At 49.7% G+C, this 22,277-nt stretch overlaps 1 protein-coding gene across 1 annotated transcript in view; it reads right to left on the bottom strand.

The window, feature by feature from the left end:
* Positions 1 to 225: 225 nt before the first annotated feature.
* Positions 226 to 22,277, bottom strand: part of REEP1 (receptor accessory protein 1) — a 105,761-nt gene continuing 83,709 nt past the window's right edge. Inside the window, exons 6-9 of the mRNA XM_069494534.1 lie at positions 14,612 to 14,789; positions 10,197 to 10,232; positions 3,530 to 3,681; positions 226 to 556 (exon numbers count right to left, since the gene is read on the bottom strand). Of these exons, the coding sequence (XP_069350635.1) occupies positions 485 to 556; positions 3,530 to 3,681; positions 10,197 to 10,232; positions 14,612 to 14,789 (438 nt within the window). The 3' untranslated portion in view covers positions 226 to 484. The remainder of the gene's footprint in view (positions 557 to 3,529; positions 3,682 to 10,196; positions 10,233 to 14,611; positions 14,790 to 22,277) is intronic.

Here is a 22,277-nt window from a genome sequence, read left to right as displayed (position 1 = left end):
CCTCTGGCAGCCCTTGCAAGTCCATTATATTAAGCCAAAAGCCATAAATATGTACATCATAGTTCAAAGTATTAGTAGCAAGAACAAAAAAAGTTTTAAAAAATTGCTTTGCATTTACAGGACTAAAAACTAAGTATGCAACAGATAAATTACAAATGTACATCTCAGCAGCATAAGGGTGATTCTCTTATGTTTCTAAAAACACACTGCTGTCTATAATGACAATCCAATTGTGGAAAATTACTAACCTCAGAAGACTTAAAGGGCACCCCCCCCACTACCTTTCCCTTTAGCCTCTCCCCAAGAAAATAAAGAAAGGGGGAAAAAATTCTTAAAAGTGGAAGAGGGGAGAGAGAAAAGGCCATGTCTGTGAGGCTGCACACTCAAAGCACACCCAGCTTGCAGATTTCTATGTTATTAGTGAATAGCTCTTTAAGGCAGAGAAGAAACATTCTGTGGATCCGGTGCTGTTGGCTCATCTCACTCACGTGGTTTCAGTGGCCGAGGTTGAGGTACTTTTCTTCCTGAAGCGAGATCGAGGGATTCTAGGAGGTGCCTGGTAGAGAAAACAGAAAGAAAGGCATCCCTCAATTGGGCATAAATGTGGAATTTTTGGAGGACAGCACTTGGAAGGGATTGTGTATCCAGCTCCTTGGCCAAATGCGCACAGGCGTGAGGCAGCTGGCTGGGGCTGGGGTCTCCCTGAGTCTCCACAACAGGAATCAAACACTAGAGTCACATCCCACATACCCCTGTGAAACTACGCCCATCGAAAAGGCTAACACCTTCCTCTTGGCTTCACAGTCTCCTAAATCTCAAGATCTCCCAGGAGAACGGTTGTGCAGAAGAATGACGCATCTTTCTTATTTCCACCCTGGGAGCAAAATGATCTTAACAAATGACTCAGCAGGGAGAACCGCCTCCCCATCTCTTCCCTTATTTTTGTTATTTCCTTTGGGAACTGGTCTCATGTTTCTTGCTACGTGCTTCAAATTTCCATCAAGAAATTTCCAGTCCCCTTTCTGGATGTGAAGCCCTTTAATGCACAGCAAACAACACCACAGAGGCAAACACTGTCTTTAGTGTCCCTTATCCAAAATGCTTAGAACCAAAAGTGTTACAGATTTTGGATTTTTTTCAGATTTTGGAATATTTGCACATACATACCAATTGACCACCCCAATCTGAAAATCTGAGATCCAAAATGCTCCAGTGAGCATTTCCTTTGATTATCATGTCAGCACTCAAAAAGTTATAGATTTTTGGATTAGGACTACTCAACTGTATAAAGGGTTCCACCTCATTTCCTCCACAAATGACTCTCAAGGGACCCCTCCTTCCATGGGATACACAGATCACAGGAGGAGTTATTACAATGAAAGAAAGGGAAAAACTTACCCTCAACCCCTGTCTCTGTCCACTGTTACACAGATAACTTCTTTCTCTACACTGTGTCCTTTCACACCTCTGTTCCTTCTGACTGGAAGCCCTTCCCTCTCTCCTCTGTCTTGAATATTTGTAGTCCTCCCGAGGACCCAGCTTAAAGTCACTTCTGCAAAGGTTTTCCTAAGCCCCTCTCACTACTGCCCAGCCACACATAACCAGGCATCATCACCTCTTTTGTCTTCTCATCATGTTTTGTGCAAGCAGAGGACCTTGCACCTAGGGTGGGGTGTGCGTTCTCTGCTCAGTGTCTCCAGACTAGGAGCTTCCTGAGGCCAGGCCCATGTTACATTCACCACCATTTCCTGGTGTCTGGCTCAGTGCCAGACAGGCACAGCACAGGGAGGGAGTGAATGAACTAGAGGATTAGTTCCCAGCCTTTTTGGCATCAGGGACCAGTTTCATGGAAGGCAATTTTTCCACAGACTGGGGAGGCGGGGAGCGATGGTTTCGGGATGATTCAAGTGCATTACATTTGTTGTGCAGTCAAACCTCTCTGCTAATTATAATCTGTATTTGCAGCCACTCCCCAGCACTAGCATCAACGCCTCAGCTCCACCTTCGATCATCAGGCATTAGATTCTCATAAGAAGCACGCATCCGAGATTCCTCACGTGCGTGGTTTACAATAGGGTTCACGCTCCTATGAGAATCTAATGCCACCACTGATCTGACAGGAGGCAGAGCTCAGTGGTGATGCAAGCCATGGGGAGGGGAGTGGCTGTAAATACAGATGAAGCTTTGCTAGCTTGCCCACTGCTCACCTCCTCCTGTGCGGCCCGGTTCCTAACAGGGCATCGACTGGCACCAGTCTGTGGCCCAGGGTTTGGGGACCACAGAGCTAGAGAACAAGTCTTGGGCCCTTACACTGAGTCCTTGTGCTGCAGCCTCACCACTAGGCCGTGCTTACCAGCCACCTCTGGACATAGACCGAGAGAAGAAGCAGTGTAACCTACCTTTTTAGTAATCTGTCTCACGGTAGTTTGGTTAACAGTAAATAGTAAAGCAGTTTGTGCAGCTTCAAAAAACAAAAACAAAATAGCACAAACCCTTGAGCCCTAGAATGTTTTAGGATGGGCTCCTATCCCCATAAGGCTGCCCGGGCCATAATGACCAGACTGGACTCCTCCACTAGTGTCCAAGTTCAGAACCTTCCTTTCCCAAACCCTCTAATTTCAAAATTGACCCACGTGTGCCTCGCCTTGGAAAGGAATCTGATGAACTCCTGCACAGGAAGGTGGTCACAACTGCCATCCTAACGTGAACAGGAACGCCAGCCCCTGTGTAGGGGAACATTTCAGTGCATCTCACCTGAGTCTCACAGGGGTCTCTACTCTGTGGAAAGGGGACTCCCAGCTGGCCTCAGCTGGCCTCTCAGGCCGCAGTACTCAGCAGATGGGGAATAGGAGAGGAGACCTTAGGGGGAAAGAGGAAGACTCTGGGGTCCCCAATTCTGCTGGCCCTGCACCCGTGCCCATGACTGGTGACTCCCTGCCCACATCCCAGAGCAAAGCCCAGAAGGCTGCAGGCTCAGCCGTTCTGCTGCCAAAACTCTACCACATCTACAACTGACAATAGTACATGCGTCAAGGGTACTGTTTTTGGTAACTTTAAAGGGCTGTGCCCCTTTAATAACACTTTATGAATAGCTACTTTGTACCAGGTGCTATGCTGTGTCTTGGAGATACAGTGACGAACAATCCTTATTTATAAAAACTTGTCAAATTATACATTCTGGGGTTTTCTTCCCCTAAAACACTCATTTGGGTTGCTTTTCACTTGCACATCATCTTAGGTTAGGAATTGTTAATATTTGGGTATAAAAACCAACAACAATAAAGCCGTAGGCACTTTGCCACCTCTATTTCTAAATGAAATTAGTAAGGTCTTTCTTCCCCTCTTGGCAAGTGGCTGGATGCTATGTAGTGGCTTGTTCTGCCTGCTTGACAGAGGGAGATCTTTCCATCCCAGGCACTCGGGAGATGCTGGATGCCCCGAGAGATGCTGCTCCCAGGACCCCCAGATCTCTGGGGCAGAGCCCTTGGGCAAACACACACTCCAACCCACAGCCCCAGACACCGTGTACCTCCAGGGGCAAATCCGTCCTCCGAGGTGCCTTATACTTGTACATGAAATCCAGCAGGTCTTCCTCCTCCTCGTCAGAAAACGCCAATGGGTTTTGGACCTGGTGGGGCTCCCATGCCTTCACACCACCCTCATTCACATCTCCCTCAACCACTTAATGTCCATTATAATCTACACAGAGGAGACAAAGTACAGCAAGAGGGGTCAGTGTAGAAAGGGGCAAGGAAGGGCAAGGTTAGGTACACAGCACAACAAGCCAGGCCTGTTAGGACAGCCAAGGCCCCTGTGTCCAAGAAAGCACTCACATCTTTGGGGCCTCCCTGCAGGGGGTCTGGGATTGTGAAAGTACAATTGTAAGACTTGACAGGCACTATGCACAGAAACAGCTACAGGCTCAGAATCTCCCAAAAGGCTACCAAGGCGGTGGGCGGGGGGTGCTTCCCTGGGAGACAAAGAGGCTGCCTTAACTGAGACATGTCAAACCCTGCAACTTAGACCTGTGATTCCACACCAGAAGAATGCCCAAATGCTTGGGCAAAGAATCTCCTCTGGAAAAGGTGGGGCAGTGATTTTGAGGTAGGAAGCACAGTTTCTACATTATACATACAAGGAGTGTTGACAGTGCATTATACTTGCATATTCAGCTGCAAACCTTCCTACAGGATGTAAAATGCCAGGAAACCTTAAGGGATAACCTTAAGCAAAGCTATGTAGATTTTTCATTTCAAAGGCTTAGTTCTAGAGAGGCAGAGGAGCCTAATGGAAGGAAAACTTGATAGTAGCCTCTGCCAAAAAAAAAAATGACAGCAAGATTCCTATTTCAGCCTGCCTTGGACAAAGCCACAGGAAATGCTCCAGAATTAATTCATCTCATTGAATGCATAGTATTTTAAAAATATTAAATGCTAATGCATATTCCATGCCATCTGGCCAGGTGGTTCTATCTTAGTTGAGATGTAAAATGTTTTCTGCCCATACCTGGCTTATTTAAAACACACACACACACACACGCACGCACGCACACACACACACACATCTTTCTATGTTTCATATATTGTTTTTACCCAGAATCACAGAATGCAGAACTAGGAGGCTCTCGAGTCATCTGGTCCAACCAACAACTCTGAGGTCTATAGACAGAAGCCAGGGCTCTTCTTGGGAAACCCTGATACCGCGCCTAAGAACATGTTCAGCAACCAAATGTGCGCTCTCCATCCACAGTGGACTCGCTAGACTGTAACAGCACAAGTGTGGAGTAAAACTCAACAACTGAACCCTCATCTTGAGCGGCTTTGCCAGTTACTGCTGCTGTACTCTACAACAGCCAGCAGGAGGCAGCATGACATCACGGTTACCTTAACAAAACTCAAAACTGAATTGTAGGTTGGGGAGTGATCTGCTCAGATTGTGCCTTAGGAAGGGTCTGAGATCATTAACTTTCCTTTTTTTTTTTTTCTTTTCTTTAACTTTGTGCTTCGCCAGCATATATGCTCTGGGTTTGGGTTGTCCCTTCTTCTGCCCAATTCAGCTGCACCCTTAGCATCCTGCAAAGCACGAAGAGCCCTCCGTGCTTGAGACCCCAGTGGTGCTTGGAGCCTGTACCACACAACTTGTGCTGGGTGCCCTCGGCCCAGTAGAAAGTGTCCTGAGGTTGTGGGGCCGTGGCTGATCCTCCCTTGGTCCCTCTTAGCCCCTGACCCAGGTCTGGATACACTGTGGCCACTCACCCACTGAATTCAATCCTGACATCATCTCAGAGAGCTCACTCAGCTCTCTCGCCCCAAGTCAGAGTCTGACACCCATCAACCAGGAAGTTCCTATGGACACAGATACCTCTTGCCTAAAGGAGATATAAAAGACCAAAAGCCCTCAGACCAAGGCAGAGACCGCCCAAGGAAAGCCCGCACCGTGGAAGTGGGGTGGGAATTGGTTCAAGTCTGCACATGCTGTCCCCTCTAAATCCCGGTCCAGGGCTTTTCCTGTAGTGAGCGTTGTGGGCTTCAGAAGGCAGCTCAGGGGCACCACAGGATCCTTGGGCATCTGACAACCCAGTCCGCTCAGTCTGGATTCACTGAGGCTGAACCATGAACTCACACATTACCAAAATCATCATCACCACCATAACCTCAGGACTAAAACAAAAATGGCTTTGTTTGTGTTCTCCACTGCATCCTTGAGCAAGGACTACAGAGTCGAAAAGAAATGACCCTCTGGCCCACTGGGAGTGATGGGCCAAGGGGGACCCAGACATACAGGCAGGAATAGAAACAAGCTTCTCAGCAGAGCTGGGAGCAAAGGTGGCCAGCGTGGGCCTGAAGTGGCCTCAGATGGAAGCTGCAGAGAACCTCCTAAAAAGAGAAGAATGCTTTAGGTCACTGTGTTCACTGAATGTTTTTGCCAAGAGTGTTTGTAACATTCTACCTTTTCCTCAGGACCAAGGAGAACAAACATACTATACAAGCCAAGCCTCCAAGCCTCTGGTAGGATATTGCATGGTGGACATGGATCTCTTAACTAATTGTAATTCCCTCTTTGCAGTGGTTTCAAGGAAGCCTGGCATTTTTGAGAGTCCACACCTTGATGGCATGCATTTTAAATTTTCTTCTCACCCCTGACTGCATCTTACCTGCCCACTCCCTTTCTCCCAAGCTTCATTTTTCTTACTTTGATTTGATATATCATATATTTTCAGAAGTAGACTAACTCCTTTTTGGAACAGGGAGGAGTATAAATGGAGAAATAAACCCATAGAATACAGTTCCACTGAGAGGCCCCAGGATGAGAATGAGGGTGAGCAGCTGGGGAGAAAAGTCAGCAGTTGCCTCCTCAGTGTTCTTGTCCCTGTAGCTCTAAACAGAATGTGTGACTCAGGCAACAGGCCTGAAAGGGTGTTGCTGTCCACATCTTATTACTATTATGGCTCTCGGAGACAACTTGTATGGGAGGAGGGTCTCCTATGCCAGGTCATAGCCACAACAACTTGCAAACCTCAGGTGGTGGCAGCCTTGAGCCTTGACCCACGGAGCTGCCACCATGATGCCCACAGCTCGGTGGCCTTTAGGAAAAGGCAGGGTCCCTGTTGCCTTCCACAGCAGGGGAATGGGGGTGTGGCCTTGGCTGACATTTCCATATTAGCAAATGTGTCAGCAGGGCTGTGCAGCAGGCTGGGCCACAGGCTCCACCCCTTCTCTCTGTGGGGAGGGAACTGGGGAGAAACTGGCCAAGTCTCTAAGCCCTTTAAAGGCCTGCGCAGAGCTGCCTGCACTGAGCCTGGGGCCACCCCACCCCCACAGTGCAGCAGAACATCCCCCAGGTTAGCAAACACATCCCACACAGCACACATGAGCGGCAGCATTAATGGGAGGCAGCAAACGTGTCTGAAGAAGAGCATGCTCGTCTGGAACACTTACATCCGTGTCCCCAACAGCCACCGAGGAGAGAAAAAAGAACATTCTGTTAGGGAAGGGTCTTTGGGGCTGAAACTCACACACACGTGTGCATGCACACACCCGCCCCCATCCACACAGACACATGCACAATCGCACACGCTCACGTGCACGCGCACACACTCACTTTCCATGCTCTAAACCTCAGACAGCTCCTCCTGCTCTGGTCGGAGGAAAGATACTGCCCGGGGGCCACACTCAATAAAATGCAATTCTCTCTCTTTGAGAGGACAAAAGGCATGACTGCTTTTTAAAATTATGTTACTCATACTTGATTAAAAAAGGAGGGGGCATCTCTACGACTAACCACAGGCAGTGATCCAGAGTTTGGCTCTATATCACAGTCAAAGTAGGCAGAGAGAAAAGAGGGGCATAAAGGAGGCAGATAATAATAGCAGCACAGAAAAAGAGACACAGACACGCAAGGAACAGGGAATCAACTGACGGGGGGGGGCAGGATGGAGCAGAGGTAGGGAGAGAATGTTCTCTTGGCATCTAAGATGCACACCTTAAAACTGTGGCTGACCCCGGGGCCTCTGAGCTCTACCTCAGTGGCTGTCACTGCTCTGTGATGCAATCATTAGCCTCCAAGATGCCCACCTTTGCTTTTCCCCACCCCTCATCCCAAATTAAGACCTGAATTTACAACCCCTAGAGAATTTCTCTTTCTGTCCAGGGATCCTGGGGCTCCATGATCCCCCAGGAATAATCTGAATCTCCCCAGGCTCTGGCCTGAGTGTCTTCCCATGTGACATCATTTTAGGGGATCAGGAGGAAAGTGTCCCTGACACCCCTGAAATCCTCACCCATGGCGTTGCTGCTTGAGAGTCGGCCTCCAGCCCTGGGTGCAAGACAAATCTCCCGCAATGTCATCTGCTGCCACTTCGCAGCCAGCATGCTTCCCTCACAGAGACTGTCAGAGCTGGGAGGACTGAGGGGCAGCCAGCCCAGCCCCACCACCTTACGGAGGAGGAAGCTGAGGCCCAGAGAGGGCAGGGGCCTTCCCAAGGCCACAGAGGGACATGGTGAGACCAAGCATCACGTGGTTCCTTGCAAGCAGACCTCTGGGAGAGTGGAGGCAGAACTCCCAGCACTGGTGTTATGAGGGCCCTTGGAGAGGTAGAGGCCCAAGAAAGGGAGGGCTGGGGCACAGGCTTCCAGGTCCTGAGGCCTGCACTGAGCCCCGCTTATGGCCCACTCCCCAGCAGCCCCCATCTCTGCAGCTCCCCTGCTCGCTCGGGGATGAGGAACCAGAACGTCCCCCACAGAATACCGGACGCACGTTTATGCACATGCAGCCTGTTGCTGTGGCCTTCCAAAGAAGTAAATTCCTACAATTAACTGCAGTTCTATTTAAATGCATTGGAAATGCTGCCTGTCATCATGAAACCACCAGGAATCACAGCAGGTGAGGGCTCTGACAGTAGCACAGAACACTGCTAGGAGGAACAAAGGGAGGAGAAGGCAGTTCTACTTTCCCCGGTCCCCCAAGTGACAGTCGACCAGAATGACAGGCTTTCGGAATGGCTCACAGAATTTACAGACTCAAAACCATAAATAGATAGAAATCCCCACAGTCACCTGGGGCCACTGGTACTGCACGGTCGTTTGCCATGAACTAGCACGTCCACCAGGCCAAGTCCTAGCGCCCAGCGCTGGAAACAAGTGCACACGGCCCCTCCATTTCTGGCTTGGACCAGGAGGCCCCACAGGGACACTCGCTGGTTAGAGTCAGAGCTGGGCTAGAAAGCTGGTCTCCACCTGTGCCCCTGCTCAGGACTCCTCTGACCTTGGTTCACCTTGGCCTTATGGCCTCCAAAATCCCCAGATCTTCTGCAGACCTTAAAAAGCTCAGTGCTGAGAAGCCTTAAAAATAAAGAAATGGCGGGAAAACAGGACACTGCCAATAATTCACTTTCCTGTCCTCCTGCTCACCACCGATGTGAGAGGGACATGCCATGCCACCGTGGCACCAGGGCTGGTGGCACAGACAGTAATGGACTCCGCACATGCCTTCCCCCTTCTCTTGACACCAGCAGGCAGGCTGCAGGCCTGGCATAGCCCCTCTCGCCTTCTGAGCCAAAGGCAGCTTCTCCACGGGAGAGCCAGGCAGAGTGAAAGGGCTCCAGATTAGCCCAGCACCCACCTAGTCCCTAACGTGTCTAGCTGGGGTTAGGCAAACAGAGGAGCAGATCAGGACAGAACAACATGGCCCCACTGAGCCGTCACTCACACGAGGGGAGGGCAGCAGCAGGGGTCCCTGACCAGACTGCGAGAGCTCCCCTCTCTCTGAGGGCAGGGCTGCCCAGGCTACGATCATTGTCATCTTTCGCAGGATTATTGTGGCTATCATGGCTCTTTCGTGGCCACTTTCACAACAGCATAGTGAGATGGGGGAAGCAGGGGTCTTTATCTCCATTTTAAGATGAGGAAACCGAAGCTCGGAGCAGTTAGGTGATTCACGCAAAGTTGCACAGCTAGTAGTAAGTGGCAAAGCGGGATCAGGGCTCCCTTGGCTACACCAGGACCAGAAAGCCCTGGAACTGCAGGGCTTGGTCATTTCAGAGGACCTTGAGAAGCTCCTGGGTTCATCATCCCCAGAGCACGTGGAAGTATAACCCTGTGATGGTTTTCAAATATCCCTACACGTTCTTCAATACTCCTGCCTTCAAGAAGTGGAGGTTAATTCTCCTCCCGTTGAGTGTGGGCTGGTCTTGATGACTCACTTCCAACAAACAGAATAAGGCAGAAGTGGTGGGTGTGACTTCAAAGCCTAGGTCATAAAAGGTCCTGTGGCTTCCTGCCTACTGTCTCTCTCAGATCGCTTACTCTGGGCCACGCCACCTGCCATGTTGTAAGGACACTCAAGCAGCCCCAGAGAGGTCCATGTGGTAAGGAACCGAGGCCAACAGCCATGAAAGGGCCATCTTGGAAGTGGGTCCTCCAGCTCAGGTGAGACTTCTGATGACTCAGCCTGGCCGAAGACTTGACTGCAACCTCTGAGGGACCCTGAGCCAGGAACGCCCGGTTACACCACTCCCAAACTCCTTGCCCACAGAAACCGTAAGAGAATGTGTTTGCTGTTTTAAAGGGTTAAACTTCTGGCCCCTCCATGACCATGCAGCTGAAAGGGAGCCCCAAGGTCAAGTGCCAGCTCTTGGTTAGAACCCCCTCCCGAGATGAGCATCCAGCACGCTGCAGGGAGGCCGGCTGCCTACTCACCTTTCCGGGTCCTACAGGTGGAGCAGCAGGTACACACTGTGGGAACGGGGTGGGGCACCATCAGTGATACCCCCCACTCGACAGAAACCAGTCCCAGGCAAACAAGGAGGCCTCAATGAGACGTGGGGATCCCAGAGTGTACAACATAGGGGTCCCAGGAACATGGGTCTCTGTAGAGACACCAAGGTGTGGGAAGGGATCATCTCAGCTTTAGCTTCCTCTCAGGTGCCAGGAAACCCTCATCTGGCTGCATCCTGCAGCCCCAGGAAAGGCTGGGGATGAGGTCAAAGTTTCCTCTGGGAAGTAACTCCAACCACCCCTGCCCAGAGCCTCCTCCTCTCTACGCCTTCCAGTTCAGACTGTCCTCTAGGAAACCTCTTCAGGCAGACCTCAGAACCCCAAGTGCTTGGCATCTGGACGTCTGACCAAAGACCTAATTGGCTGCTGCCTTGCACACTCCATTGGACTTCGTGCACATCTAGGCCTTGGTATACAGCAGGTGCTCACTAAAAATATGCTTACTGAGTGATTCCAAGTCCATGGAAGGCCAGGATCATTCATTCAACTTCCTTTGTACCCTGCCTGGTGTCCAGTGGTAGGTACTCGATGGATAGTGTCTGACTAAGTACCTCCCCGTTCACTCTGCAGGAAGGGCAAGGTCAGTCCCTGCCTGCCCTGACCCTTCAAGCAAGGAGGACTCCAGGCAGGTGAGAGGGTCAGGTCAAGTGCACTGCCAGCCCCACCCCGGGTAGCAGTAGGGAAGAACTATGCTTCCCTGTCTCCAACGTCCAGACCCTGTGTCCTGCTCAGACCACAGGCAGGGACCTCTGTGTGCCAGGCATGTGGCAGGCATGCCGGGTGGGGGCAGTGCCAGAGGGAAGCACAGGTCATGTGTCTGCCTGCCAGGAGCTTGCAGAGCTCAGTAACCACGCAGGGACATTCTGTGCCTTCTCCCTCCCTGCTTCCTTTGCTTGCTTCGTCCTTCCTTTCCACAAGATGCAGATGGTTGAGTGGATCTCCCTTCTCAGTTCACAGCAAATGGGCCTCACTGGTTCAAGGGACCCCTCTCACCTTTTATGTATGTTCGCATAATGTTTATCCCCGCACCCCACCCACAGTCTCCTTCCTCCTCAAGGAGCAGCAGTTTTACTATTTCAATGTGCAACTTTTTGTTTAAATGTGTTCTTGCAAACTCCGTATTGTTATTCTGCATGACCGACATATATTTTTATTTTACATAAATTGTTACATAAAATCTATTTTGTACTTTTTTCACTAGGCATCATGTTTTCATGTTCCACCTGTATGTATATTTAATCTGTTGCTTCCAACGGCTGCACAGAGCTCCACAGGATGCAAGTTGTCTCTCTCCCAGGTTGTCTTCAACTCCTGCCACATGTCCGGGGCTTGTAAATTATGGTGTTTGCTCTGTTAACAACCCTAAGACACAGGCTGAATAGGGATTGTTGGCTCTTTTCTCAAAGGAGCAAGCTGAAGGGAACTGGGTCTGTTTTCTATGCCAGGTTTAAATCCCCTGGTAGCGGATTTGAAAAGTTGCACTCAGAAAAGTTCTAAGGCTGAGTCTAGGCCCAGCAAGAAGTGTGGTGACTGTTTAGCGGCATCTGCCTCGCTGTGTTGCATGTGCTGTGTCTGCACAGGCCGGTGTCATGGTGTCACCTAGCCAGGACGGAGTCCAGTCCCCTCCCCTACTCTGGGGCCCTTTCGCCTACCCGACTAGCCCTGGAGTCTGAGGCCCACAGCGGGGCTGAGCTGAGAAGGGCACACCAGCCCTGGGTGACTCTGACCCAGGCGCTTCTGCCCCTTACCGAAGCCCTGGGCCAGCTCTCACCTGTCTTTCTTTCCAAGATGGCTTTTATTTTAGGCCTCAGAACAGCTGGGGGGAGTGCCACACCGCCCCTGGCCTCCCTGCTGGGTCGGCACCTCCCTTCTCTGCCCCCTGAAACCGCAGGAGCTGAGGCCAAGGGACTGGCAGTGAGACGGCTGGAGCTCAATGCAACATGCTTGGCTGTCTCAGCCCACGACTGTGGCAGCGCTCCCCACTGCCCCCCTAGGGTGTGGCAGGGGACGTCACTGTCTCTGCGAATGGAGAGTGGCGGGGCCAGCGACGAAACAAACCATCCCAAACTCTTTCTACCTGGTGCTGGGCTGGGAAGATGCTCGAGGCCCAGGACACTTCCATTGCGGTTTAGACCTCCCCAGACTTCTCATGCTCCGAGCGCTGGGGCTTCCCTGAATAATGCACCAGGGAAGGTCCAGGCAGGAGGCTTGGATTCCGGCCCCGGGGGCCTTGGCATGGTGAGGTGCGTGTTCTCTCTGAGCCTGCCTCCTCTACTTGGTCTACCTCTAGAATAGTGACAGATTCTCAGAGGAAAGGGACCGCAGGGCTGCCTGGGGCAACTTCCTACCCAAAGCAGGAATCCCTCCTTGAAACTGATGATTCAACTTTGGTTTAGGTCCTTCCAATGTCAGGGATCTCACTACCTCACCAGGCAGCCCATTTCTCTCCTGGACAATTTCAGTATTACAAATACCATTTTTTTTTTGAGACAGAGTCTGGTTCTGTCACCTGGGCTAGAGTGCAGTGGCATCATGATAGCTCACAGCAACCTCAAATTCCTGAGCTCAAGTGATTCTCCTGCCTCAGCCTCCAGAGTAGCTGGGACTACAGGCCTGTGCCACCATGCCCGGCTAATTTTTTCTATATGTATTTTTAGTTGTCCAGCTAATTTCTTTCTATTTTTAGTAGAGACGGGGTCTCACTCTTGCTCAGGCTGGTCTTGAACTCCTGAGCTCAAATGATCCTCCCGCCTTGGCCTCCCAGAGTGCTAGGATTACAGGCATGAGCCACCGCGCCCGGCCCTCAAGTGACAGCTTTCACTTGAGGCTGGTAGCCAATGAGCTGACCAAGGGTGGAGGTGACACCTGGAGGTGATCTGCAGCCCTGTTTCTGGGGCAGTCCCAGGAGGCCAGAAGCTGCAGATGCTCAGTGAGGCCCGGACGGTCGACGGGGAGTGATTGAGGGCTCCGGCGCAGGAGTCAGGAGCCCGTGCTCTACCACAGCCCACCGTGGGGGACCCTGGTACAGTCCCCTCCCCTGGACCTTCGTCCCTGCACTGGCAAAATCAGAGAGTTAGACAGAATGGTCCCTGAGGCCCCTTCCTGCCTGGGCTTTGGGAATTCCATTCTAAGTTTTGGGGTGGGGGGTTCCCTGAGGAGATAACCTCTCCCTGAGGAGGTCCTCACCCCATAGCCGGGCCTCTACCCCTCAACCCTGCCCTGCTTCCCACAGTGACAGGGTTAAAACATCTCTGAACAGAAAAGCCACAACCTTCAAACCTGGGGAAAGGCAGAGGGGCCATTCCTGAGAGGTGGGGAATGGACAGATCCCCAGGCTGCACTTGGCTCTGACCATGAGTTGTCATTCCCAGGATGGCCACAGGGCTCCTGCTTTTCTGTCCATGGCTAAGGCCCCAACAATCAGGTGGGGTCTGTCAAGACCCAGGGCTCAGGCCGAGGTGCCCCCTGCAGGCTGCACATCGTCATAGAAGACTGGATGTCCCAGTTTGTACACTTAAGGGCAGGGCAGCCACCAGGCACACGTTGTGGCCACAGAATCCAAAGGAACTGCTGTGAGTCCTGGCCCAGCTCCCTGGCCCCTGCCCTCCTGGAGCCTGAAACCCACACTGATGAATCTAATGCCAGGGGTCCCCAGTGTGGCTGCACCTCAATGGCATCACATGTCTGGGTCTCACCCAAGACCTACCGAAGCCCCTGGGGATGGCCCAGGACTGCAAGCTTGACAAGATCCCCAGGTCAATCCTGATCCCAGCAACCTCACGCTAGGCATGTGACAACCAGAGTTAGACTTCAGAGGCAGAGGTGCTGTTACTATAAGGCCCTGGCCTCCACGTGAATTAGACCTCAGAGCTTATATGGCCCTTGGTATGCAGAGGCTGGGGGCATACAGGGCTGAGGGGGGGTCAGGAGTGAGAAGGAGACAGCAGAGAGAGAGAGAGAGAGAGAGAGGACAGGAAATATGCAGGCAGGGAAGAGGGCCATGACAGCAGTAAGCCCTGTGTGGTCAGGAGGAGACACTCAGGTGCTCAAGACGGGTAATCCCCCCTAGAAGAGTGGGGTCAAAGAGGAAGAGAACAAAGAAAGCTCCTGTGGCCCAGGCACTAGCACCCAACCACCCCCAATTCCCCAGGCAATGTGCAGGTGACCTAGCCCTGGTCAGAGTCTGCAGGCCTGGCCTGGCCTGATCTGATGGGTGTCTCTGTTGGTGGCAGGTCCTTGGGGAAGGGCCAGGTCTCATGCCACATGGTGGAGCAGGGCTCTCCCAATAGAAGCAAGGCCCAACCTGTGGGAAAGAAGGGAAGCAAAGTGACACCTACCTGAGCTGCCAGCGCTCTCAGAAGCACTCCTGGACATCTTAGGCTGGCCGTGTTTGCCGCTGGCCCGCCCAGAGCCCGGTGGTGGGGGGCCCGAGGGAGCAGGGGCACCGTCTCCCCTGATGGTGGTGAGGTCCTGCATGCTGAAACTCCGGAGTCTCTCTGATAAGGCACCCTGTCCCTGGATACAACACAGGAGGGGACACATGTCAGAAGCCTGAACCACAGGTTCATGGCAGTAGTTGGGGCGTGGATTTGACGAAGGCCAAGAAGGAGCTCTGATGGTCAGCAGGTGGACATCAGGACCTGGATCAACCCTGCAGAGGGGCAGGTGCCCAGGTACACCTGCTGGAAACACCGAGAGGGTCAAACTCGGATTTTCCAGGGGCTCCTCTCAGCCTCAGCATTTGCTCCTTTGGCTCCAGGCTCCTTCCTCTCCTCCAGATACCCCTGTGAGCGAGCCTCATACCCAGGGCCAAGGGCATGACTATTGCCTGCAGTTACGACTCTCGAGAGGCCGTTTGCTGCTTTTCGTGCTCTACATGAATAAAAATCCATATATGTCTCCATTTTTCTCAGTTCTCAGTACACAAGAGTTTGATCAAAAATTCAAAACCTATGTGTTTGTCCTTATTCTTTTCAAAGGAAATAAAATACAGAGAGCATTTTCCCAGCTATATGACAACAGTCATTTCTTTTATCTGTACAGCATGTTACTGTTTATAAGGCACTTTTTACTTCCACTGGCACATTTGAGCTTCATAAAATACCCAAAAGGTAATGAATCAGGAAGGGAAAAAAATGATATTTAAAAAAAAACCTGCCGATGGTAACCATTTCATTTCAAAGGGAGCCACAGAATTAATCTCAGGGGGGGAAATGTTCTTTTGTTTGGGAAAGCAAGATAAATCCATTATACTTATGAAAGGAAGGTCCTTCGCTGTCTGGATGAGAAAATGTGTTGCAGAGTGAAACTGATCACAGTGAAGGCTCAGGAATGGTGACACTGCTTTGGGTGTGCCTCAGGAGCTAGCTGGAGAGAGAGACTCGAGTTTCCGGGGAAAGAAAACCTGAGAGTGGGTCAGGGGCTGGTAAGAGACTGGGGGTTACGGAAAATTAGGTTGGGATTTGGAGCAAGAAGTGACAGGCAAGTAACTACGAGGCAAATCGTCTTCAGAAATACTGGAGGGCGTGCAGACTCCCCTCGAGTGCATGGGACTGCAGGGGGTGGAGGAGGTACTTTATCTGGATAATGAAGGAGTGAGTGGCCCCAGAGGTCTGAAGGACTTGGGGACAACAAGGCACAACAGACATAACAGAACTAACAAATCAGCACAAAATCGATGTCAGCAGCTGACCAGAGGGCTGGGGACTGGTGAAACTGATGAAACAAACAAGGGCCAACACAGCTGAGTAAGAGGTTTTCAGAGATGGGAGAAGGGTTCGGGGGATGTTTTTCATTTCACGCAATAAAAAAAAATAATGTAAATGGACCAACAAAACACAGCAATTTGCTGATGTGAAAGATCCAGATAGGATAAAGGCAAATGCAAAACGAGTCAGAGGGAAGGAGGAACAAATGGGGCTTGCAGACAGGTTTAGAAGAAGGGCCAGAAGTAAACAAAGATGCATTGAAATATGAAATAGATAAGTTCCTAACCAATGAAAGATATAAAAACCAGGAAACTGACAATAACACAAAGAAAATGATTTAAATAATCAAATATATACAATTAAAATTATAAATCTAGACAAAGGAGTGTTTGGAGGACATTATGTGAAAAAAAGACAGAAATCACCCTAGTTTCCTCAGACACTGCTCTAGAATGATGGTGGACAAGGGTCCAAGGCCTCATGTTCTAGACATTAACAGCTGGGTGGTCTTTGCCAAGAAAATGAGGGTTGGGCCAGCCACCCATTATATCCCCTTCAAATATAAATCTAATAGCCAATGATCTGTGATTATTTTACTTAGAAACATTTTAGATGACATCTAGAATAAATTTGATGACTAAAGAAAAATTGATTCTGGAAAGAATAAGAAAACATTGATAATTTGATAGTTATTATATAATTGAGTCATTAATTCCATGGGGTTTTTTTTGTTTTTTTTTTTTTTTTTGGAGACAGGGTCTCACTCTGTTGCCCAGGAAAGAGTGCAATGGTGTGATCATAGCTAACTGCAACCTCATGCTCGTGGGCTCCAGTGATCCTCTTGCCTCAGCCTCCCAAGTAGCTGGGACTACAGGTGCACACCACTGCGTCTGGCTAATATTCCTATTTTTTGTAGAGACTGGGTCTTCTCTTGAACTTCTGACCTCAAGCGATCCTCCCGCCTCGGCCTCCGAGAGTGCTAGGATTACAGGCATGAGCCCCCACGCCTGGCTTCAATGTTAGGTTAACGTTCAGGCAAATCACTCACTGATTTACTCTTTCATGTACCTTTCCATTTCTTCATTTATCTGTTCAACAATTATTTGTCAAGTACTTTCTATGGGCAAGATACTGTACTAGGTGTTATTAGGAAACACCGCAATACAGTTCGATTTCTCACAAAGTGTAAAAAGACAAATGTACAAATAACAATACAGAAGTGCCATACCAGAAGCTACAGAAAGCCAAGATTAAGAACAATAGTTCCTGAGTCAGACCTGGATTTAAATCCCAATCCTATCATCTAACAGCTGGGTAATTTTAATCTCTCTGCCCCTCAATACCTTCACCTGCAGAAACCATCCATCTGGCAGGATCGTGGTGAGGATTCAATGAGATATGCCTTTGAGACACCCATTACAGAGCCCAGTGCATAGTTAGGGGTTCAAAAACATCAGTGAGGATGATGATGGTGTTGCTGTTGCTGCTGCCTGAGACACACAAGTTGCTGTTGAAATCAGAGATGGAAAAGATCACTTCTGACCAAAAGGACAAGGAGGGGCTTCATGACCCCAAGCTCAAATAAACGGGGCTAATTCCATGGACGTGTCCTGCCACTTCTGGCAAACACTCAGCAACGTATCTGGGAGAAGGCAGCAGCAGGCATCACACACGTTCATTTTAGCAAAGTGCTCAGGTCCACTCCCAGAAGCCAGCCAGTCAGTCTAGCTCCAATATCACTGGATCGTGAAGAATGGAAGTGGCAGAGGTTAGGAAAGAGAAGGAGATAATAATAGCTCAGTATCAACCCACTCCAGTGCCAGAGGAAATTACAGTGGCACGATGCACACAAGACTCTTGAAAATAAATTAGCCCTTACCCATCAAAACAAGCTAAGATGGTTAAAATCAATATGTCTCTCTCATGTGTAAATCTCTCAGCCCTGCGCAGCCTCCACTCAAAATCTCATTCCCACTCACTTCCCACAAACCCTGTTCCTCCCTGCCACTTCAGCTCTGCTCTGGAGAACCTGTGTTTGTCATTCTGGGCCACTGTCTTCTGGCAACAGCCAAGAGTTGTTCATTGATATTCTGCAAAATCGGATTCCCTACTTTGGGAAAATAAATTTGAATTCTCTAAGTTTGGAAAAGCTTAATACCATATTCCCCATAATTCAATGAGCCATATTGCCACACTAAAAGCTTTGGGAAGTCCTGCAGTATTTCAGGTTGTTTAACTCAGTGTATCCCAAACGTACGTGACCACAGTGGGATACACTGTTAGCCGACCATCCCAAAGTCATTCCCAACCCTGTTCTTAACATGGTGAGAAAAAACAGATTTCCCAACCTCCTTTGTAGCTATAGATGGCCTTATGTTGTGATACAGTTTGGCCAGCAGGTTGTAAGGGAAATCTTCTCAGGGATTTCTGGGAAAGGTATTCTCTCTTCCTGATATGTGGGAAGAGAAAGGCCTGAACCTGATACCTGCTTTCTGCCGTTTGAGTGTGGTTTGGATGCCTGGAACTGACCTTGGACTAGGGGAATCACAGAGCCATCCACCCAGAGCCTTGACATTACTAAGGCACTGGAATAATGACAGCACCGAGCTATTCCTAGACTTCTGCTAAATGATTTTTATTAATTCCAAGACACATATTGTTTCATCTCTGAAATCGGGGTAGGTCTTACAATTTCTGCTGCCCTGCTATGACTGTCACTGCCCACCCGTGATTATACTTGTTATTTTCCATATGACTGAACAACTGAAACCCCTGAGTGTTTAATTAACAAACCATTTAAGAACCACTTTAGGAAGCATCTGAGTCCTGGTTGTCTAAAACACAATTCACAGACACCTTCTGGTATGATCAAAAAAGTGGCAGCATCAGGCTGGGCATGGTGGCTCACGCCTGTAATCCTAGCACTCTGGGAGGCTGAGGCGGGAGGATCACTTGAGCTCAGGAGTTCGAGACCAGCCTAAGCAAGAGTGAGACCCCATCTCTACTAAAAATAGAAAAAATTAGCTGGACATGGTAGCGAGTACCTGTAGTCCCAGCTACTTGGAAGACTGAGGCAAGAGGATCACTTGAGCCCAAGAGTTGCAGTGAGCTATGATGATGCCACTGTACCCTACCCAGGGCTACAGAGTAAGACCCTGTCTCAAAAAAAAAAAAAGAAGAAGAAGAAAGAAAGAAAAGAAAAGAAAGGAAAGAGAGAGAGAGAAAGGAAGGAAGGAAGGAAAGAAAGGGGAGAGAGAGAGAAAGAAAGAAAAGAAAAGAAAGAAAGAAAGAAAGGAAGGAAGGAAGGAAGGAAGGAAGGAAGGAAGGAAGGAAGGAAGGAAAAGTGGCAGCATCAAAACTGGCAGAATGGGTACCAGCTGCATGGAAGAAAATCCCAGAAACATTAGCTTTATATCATCAACACATTGGAAGGAACAGAGAATGATACAGCATAGTCATAAGTGGATACTGATGAGCTGAGATGAAAAGTAATTCAGAAGACTAAGAAAGTGAAGAAGTGAGGTTAGGAAGACCTTAACCAATTTACTATGCTAATATGTTTCTTTTAATGTATATACAAAAGTGACACAGACAAAAATCTGTCTAAACCTAAAAGTCTTTTCAATAAGAAGAAATAAACATTCGAAGTGAAAAAACATTCTGTCCTAATTTAATTGACAATATTCGCTTTCTTAGTGGTACATAAGATAATGATGTGTTTTAGAAACTACAGCATTTTAGGTTCAATGAAATATGGTTGCACATCTCAGAGAAGCTTTCTCTAGTCATCCCAACTCCCTGTAACATGCCCTCGGGGCAGCCTTTGAGGTGTGCTTCTTTGTTGTACTTCATACAACAATACCGACATTGTTTGTGGTTTGCCTTCCCGCCAGACTGTTTCATCCACTACTGCCGCCCTGGCATCACCACTCTGCTGGTACAACATCAGGGATCAAGGAGCTGAAAGGATGAGCATATGGCCATTTATTGAGCTGCTGCCTGAGTAAAGCACAACAGTACGAAATCCCCACCTTGAATGCATCAGCCAGGGCTCCAGACCTGAGGGAGCACCCTACAGAACAGGGCATGTGACATGTGTCCACAAGGAGTGTACGAGAAATGTCAGAGGGCGGTAGGGTGCACGGGACAGAGGGCACACATCTGAGAGGCACGGTGTCTCAGAGGAGACCACATTTGAAGCAGCCTTGGAGGACTTGTGTGGGTAAAGATGGGGGCCAGGTGGAAAGGGAAGTATATTTCTTTGTAAACGACACTTAGTAAGTGACAAATTCACCCCTGAGGGCTGCCACTTCATTCCACCCCAGATGAGGTCTTCGCAGTTTTGTCTGCTGAGGAGATGGGGGTCCATTTATACCCTGTTAATGGCCATGAACATCTCCAGTTAGTGAAAGTGCCTGTGGAAAGGTTACAGGGTTTCTTTTAAAACAACCCTGCCAGGGGAAGGCAGGGGTAGGAGTGAGACTTACTCTGCACTGTACACCCTCTTTTGTCCTTTTAGAATTCTGTACCAGGAACATGCATTAACTCTAAAAAATCAGTACAATTTAATTTCCAGTAACACCCACAGCACTCTTTCAAGGTCACCCTGAGGACCCCATTTTGTGAATACAGGGCTTGCGTGATGCAGACAAATGCCACCTAGACCAGAAAAATGACATGGGAGTATTAAAAAACAACAACAACAACAAACCCAGAGCTGAGGAGGAAGACATGCTATCTCCAGAAACTGAGTGATTTCAGCTCTTAATGAAGTCCTCTTTTCCAGAAGGACACACCAAGTCACAGGGGAGGCCCCAGCAGAGCACAACTTTCAGCCCATCTCACATCACACAATATCTAATGCCTGCTGTTGCTGACGATGGGAATAAAGACAAAAGGTTTTAGTGAGTCAGGCAACCGATAACAAAGCCACTAGCATAACCACGTTTCCCATTGGTAATTCACAAAGAGTTAGTACTTCCTTCCATGAACCCCACGGTGTCCCCACCTTGCTGAGTCAGCCCCTCAGCCACACATGCTCCGCGTCAGCGCCAAGCAGCCTCCTACCCACATGCTGCATGAAGACCATGGCCTTGTCTGAGACACGACATGGGATTAACAAACAAAACAGGGAGGAGGAAGATTCTACCACGATAGCACCAATAGTCAAATTCAATTCATTCTCCAGGCATTAAACAAAACCGAGTAAGTTAATCGCATGTTAGATGCCATCAAATTAACACAGTAAGAGGCTCTGGAAAGCCTGTGGAGGGGGACCCAGCTCCATGTGCCTGGCACGGATTAACACACGCGCACACACACAGGGGCAGGAGGGACACCTGCCTCGGATCCAGACCGCGTGCTGGTGGGCAGAGGTGGCTGCTTGGCCTCACTACCCGACTGGATCAGTTTGGAGTTAGTCACATCTCTCAACAGGGTTACCTGCCCTTCTCTGAGGTCCAAAGAGGAGACAAAACGAAAGAGTCGAGCCACCTGATAAGGGGGAAAAGGAAAAAAAAAAAAGCGATGGGCACCAAGCCAACAAAGTGGGGTTGAAGGGGACCGTTCCGTCCTCACCTCTTTCCTCCCCTCCCTCCCTCCCTCACTCAGGTACTCACTCACTCGCAACAAATGCTGAAGGAGCCTTCACAAAGCCCTGCGTGAGCCCACAGAGGAACAGGGATGAGGAGGATACGGTTCCTGCTCCCAAGGAGCTCACAGTCTAGACAGGGCATCAAGACACACAAATGCGGACAAGGCAGCGGGTGACAAAGATGTGCAAACGTGTGATTGTACAGGTCGGGGGACGGTACTGTGGCTGAGCACTGCGCAGACACAGGGCTCAAACCCGAGCATGGCCAGGCTGTGTCAGTGGAGAGGAAGGGGAAGGTGAGTGCTGGCAGGGAGCGCACTGGGCCCGCACGTGGGAGTGGAAAACCCAAGGTCCATCTCGGAGCCCACGTGTGAACCCACCTCAGGGGGAGAGGCTTTGGTGTGGGAGAGTAACGGGAGGTAAGCCCGGGAGAACTGGGCTTCACCTGCCTAAATTTGGTCTTTGATGATAAACTGAGTGCTCCACTGAAGGTTTCGGAGCAGTGAGTAACATGAAGGAAGCAGGATGTTAAAACACTGAGAATACTCTAGATATACCACATGGTGCACACTGAGAACCGCCCCCAATATCTGCTCTCTTCTTTCCTCTTCTCAGTTTGCAGCTGGGCACACAGATGTCTAGAATACAGACCTTATTTCCTAGCCTCCCTTCTGGGAAGTGCCCTCACTGAAAGACGGTGTG

Source organism: Eulemur rufifrons, chromosome 19, assembly GCF_041146395.1.
Source record: "Eulemur rufifrons isolate Redbay chromosome 19, OSU_ERuf_1, whole genome shotgun sequence".
Lineage (NCBI taxonomy): Eukaryota > Metazoa > Chordata > Mammalia > Primates > Lemuridae > Eulemur > Eulemur rufifrons.
The sequence above is the reverse complement of the archived record's forward strand: the minus strand, read 5'-3'. Positions and strand labels throughout refer to the sequence as shown.